This window comes from Amphichorda felina (assembly GCF_050947745.1).
Source record: "Amphichorda felina strain 45539 chromosome Unknown scaffold_1, whole genome shotgun sequence".
In the NCBI taxonomy this organism is placed as follows: domain Eukaryota; kingdom Fungi; phylum Ascomycota; class Sordariomycetes; order Hypocreales; family Bionectriaceae; genus Amphichorda; species Amphichorda felina.
The window spans coordinates 548455-551387 of record NW_028145049.1 but is presented as its reverse complement, the minus strand read 5'-3'; the positions used below and the strand labels follow the sequence as shown (position 1 = coordinate 551387).

The following is a 2933-nucleotide window of genomic DNA, read 5'->3' as shown; positions in this document are numbered from 1 at the left end:
GCTATGTTGTGTTTCAACTCATCCACACTGCTGGACTGTCTTGCAACCCCAGCTTTGTTCAGTTGCTGGTACAAGGACCCTTTTGTTTGAAAAAGACCCCAGCTGGCCGCGTGTATATTATGTGTAACGATGTGCATATCGTTGTGTCGCCCAACAACCCAGGCTGAGTCCACCTCGCCTTTGGCCTAATACTAACAAAGTCCCCGAGCCCCACCCCTCTTCCACCTTTAAGCACCTGCTTCCTTGCCCTAGAATGGGGGTGCAGCATCTCCTTCTTGTCCAACCTTCAGCGAGTTTCCGACATCATGGAAGCAGTTGGCGGGGTGGCAGCCACGATACAGCTCTTTGAGGTGGCCTTGAAGCTTGCCAATGTGATTCGTTCCGTCTCCGACAAAATTCAGGAGGGACCCGAGGAGCTGGAGAGATGGATATCTCAGATTGAGAGCCTACGACACGTTCTTGAGACGGTGGAGAAGTTGCCCGCTCTCGCCGACCCGGCCAATGAACCAGTAATGCAGGGATGCAGGGGCGTTTGCACCAATCTCCTGGCTATCTTCGATGGACTTGAGGTCTGCTCTGGTGATGGGTTGCGCAAGAAGACATGGAAGGCCATCAAGGGGCTTGACCAGGAAGAGGCGATCCGAAAGAGGTTTGAAGAGCTTGAGCGATTCAAAGCCACGCTGATCCTCATGATCCAAGTGTAAGAAATCCTATCCGCATCTCTCATCGTGCACTCTTCCTAACATAGGTATAGCAACAATCAAGATTATGCCAAGGCTGGCGACGTAAAGGACCTAGCCTCTGCCGTGCAGAAAATGAACTTGTTTCTGAAGCCAGGCCCCGACGAAGAGCGATGCAAAAGGGATCTTTTTGACGTCCTTGAGATTGATCCAGGCACTCACCCAAACAAAATCGTCACCGACAATGGTAGAAAAGTTCAGGGTACTTGCGAGTGGGTAACGGAAAGTGAGAAATACCTTGGGTGGATCAACTCTCCGTCGGGGCTTCTATGGATCTCTGGAGGCCCAGGCAAAGGGAAGACGTTTATATCTGTCCATACGTACCAGAAGCTCGTTGAATTTCCCGAAACAACCACCATCTGCTTCTTCTGCGACAACAAATCCGTTACACGCAACTCGGCGACGAAGGTCCTTTGTGGGCTTATATACCAGCTCGTCGACAAGCACCCAGACTTGTTTCCCATCATGGTACCAAAGTGGAAGACTCAAGACAAGTTGCTTTTCGAAGAAGCTTCCTTTGAAACTCAGTGGAGAATTCTCGAGTCCATGTTGAGGTCCATCAAGAGACAGGTTTACTGTGTGCTGGATGGCTTGGACGAGTGCGAAGAGGATTCACTCCGCCGACTGCTTTTCAAAATCGAGACCATCTTCCAGAGCAACCAGCAAAACGACCATAGCCTCAAATTTGTCGTCCTCAGCCGAAGGCATCCGAGCATTTTGGAAGAGACCCTCGGGGCCCACCCTCATCTCAAGCTCGATCCAGACTCGGACACTGAAGTTCGGCACGATGTTAAGCTCTTCATTTCTTCTCGCGTGAAAGAGCTGGCCACTAGACGGAAGATTGATAATCAATTACTTATTTCACATATTGAGAGGGTCCTGCAACAAAAGTGTGAGAACACTTTCCTTTGGGTCAGTTTTATGACGAAGGACCTGATGTCAAAGTCGATACCCAACATAGAGGAGGCACTTGAGGACCTCCCCACCGGCATTGACGAAGTCTACACGAGAATCCTGCTACAAATCAAGCCGGAGGATAAAGCTGCCATTTCAAAGCTACTGCTTTGGATTGCTTTCGCTAGACGACCACTGGATTTAGGGACCCTGGCTGCTGCAGCGGACATCCAGGATACCAAGACTTTAACAAAGACCGAGGTTTGTCGGGGCCATGTCATCTCATGCGGTCATTTGCTCCAATGGGGTAGACGTGGTAACCACGACCTGGATGAATCAACCAAAGTGACATTCGTTCATCAAAGCGCAAAAGATTTCATGCTTTGCCCAACTAAAGACTCAGCCATCTCAGATTTCAAGATGGCCGTTGGGGAGGGCCACATGAAGATTGCGGATCTCATTGTGGGATACATGGAGAAGAACAAAAGGGAGAGCAAAACATATACCATGGGAGAGTACAGCTTCAAAAATTATGTTATACAGTACTGGCCAAAGTACTTGAGTATGCTCACCGAGGCGCAACTGACCGAGGTTATGGGGCAACATGTCCCTTTCTTTGAAGATGGTTCCATAATCTCGATTGGCTGGGTATCTGGTGGAGTTTGGAACCAACCACCTCCGACTGCTCTTCATTGTGCATGCTTCAAAGGCCTTCTTGGCTGGGTTGAAGTCATTCTAGCAGAGCAGCGGAGACGAGTCGGACGACGCCCCTGGAGTGCCTCGTCGTTTAAAAAGTACATCAACTCTCGGGACGAACATGGATGGACGCCGCTGCACCTGGCCTGTATGGCAAACGCCATCGACATAGTCAAGGCTCTCATTACGGCAGGTGTGGACCCAACCTTGACGGACAATCGGGGGGATACACCGCTGCACAATGTTCATGTTATAAAAGAAACAGAAATCTTCAACTTTCTCTGCTCAAATAAAGCGGCAAAGAAGATCCTACAAAAGGAAAGTCGCGCAAAAAACCTCGGCCACAGTTCTGTCCTACACATTGCAGCCAACGATAACAACACAAATGCATGCGACTTACTCATCAACAAACTTAATTACAACACCAGTATCAAAGACAACAAAGGTTGTACCCCTCTCGGCTGGGCCTTCGCCGCGCAGAGTTTTGACGCCGCTTTATTCCTCATAGCGGCTGCTGAAGCAAGAAAACCCGGTTCTTACAGGGGCAGTGTCCAACTCCCAACAAGTCTATCGGATATGAAAGAAGTCGACAGGCTGGACTTG

General features: G+C 49.7%; 1 protein-coding gene across 1 annotated transcript; it reads left to right on the top strand.

The window, feature by feature from the left end:
• Positions 1-305: 305 nt before the first annotated feature.
• Positions 306-2425, top strand: ACO1O0_000178 (uncharacterized protein; the record flags this gene model as incomplete). The annotated part of the gene is made up of 3 exons (XM_083189677.1): positions 306-700; positions 749-2196; positions 2382-2425. 3 exons carry the CDS (start codon positions 306-308, stop codon positions 2423-2425), a joined length of 1887 nt encoding a protein of 628 aa, XP_083053536.1.
• Between the last annotated feature and the right edge of the window lie 508 nt (positions 2426-2933).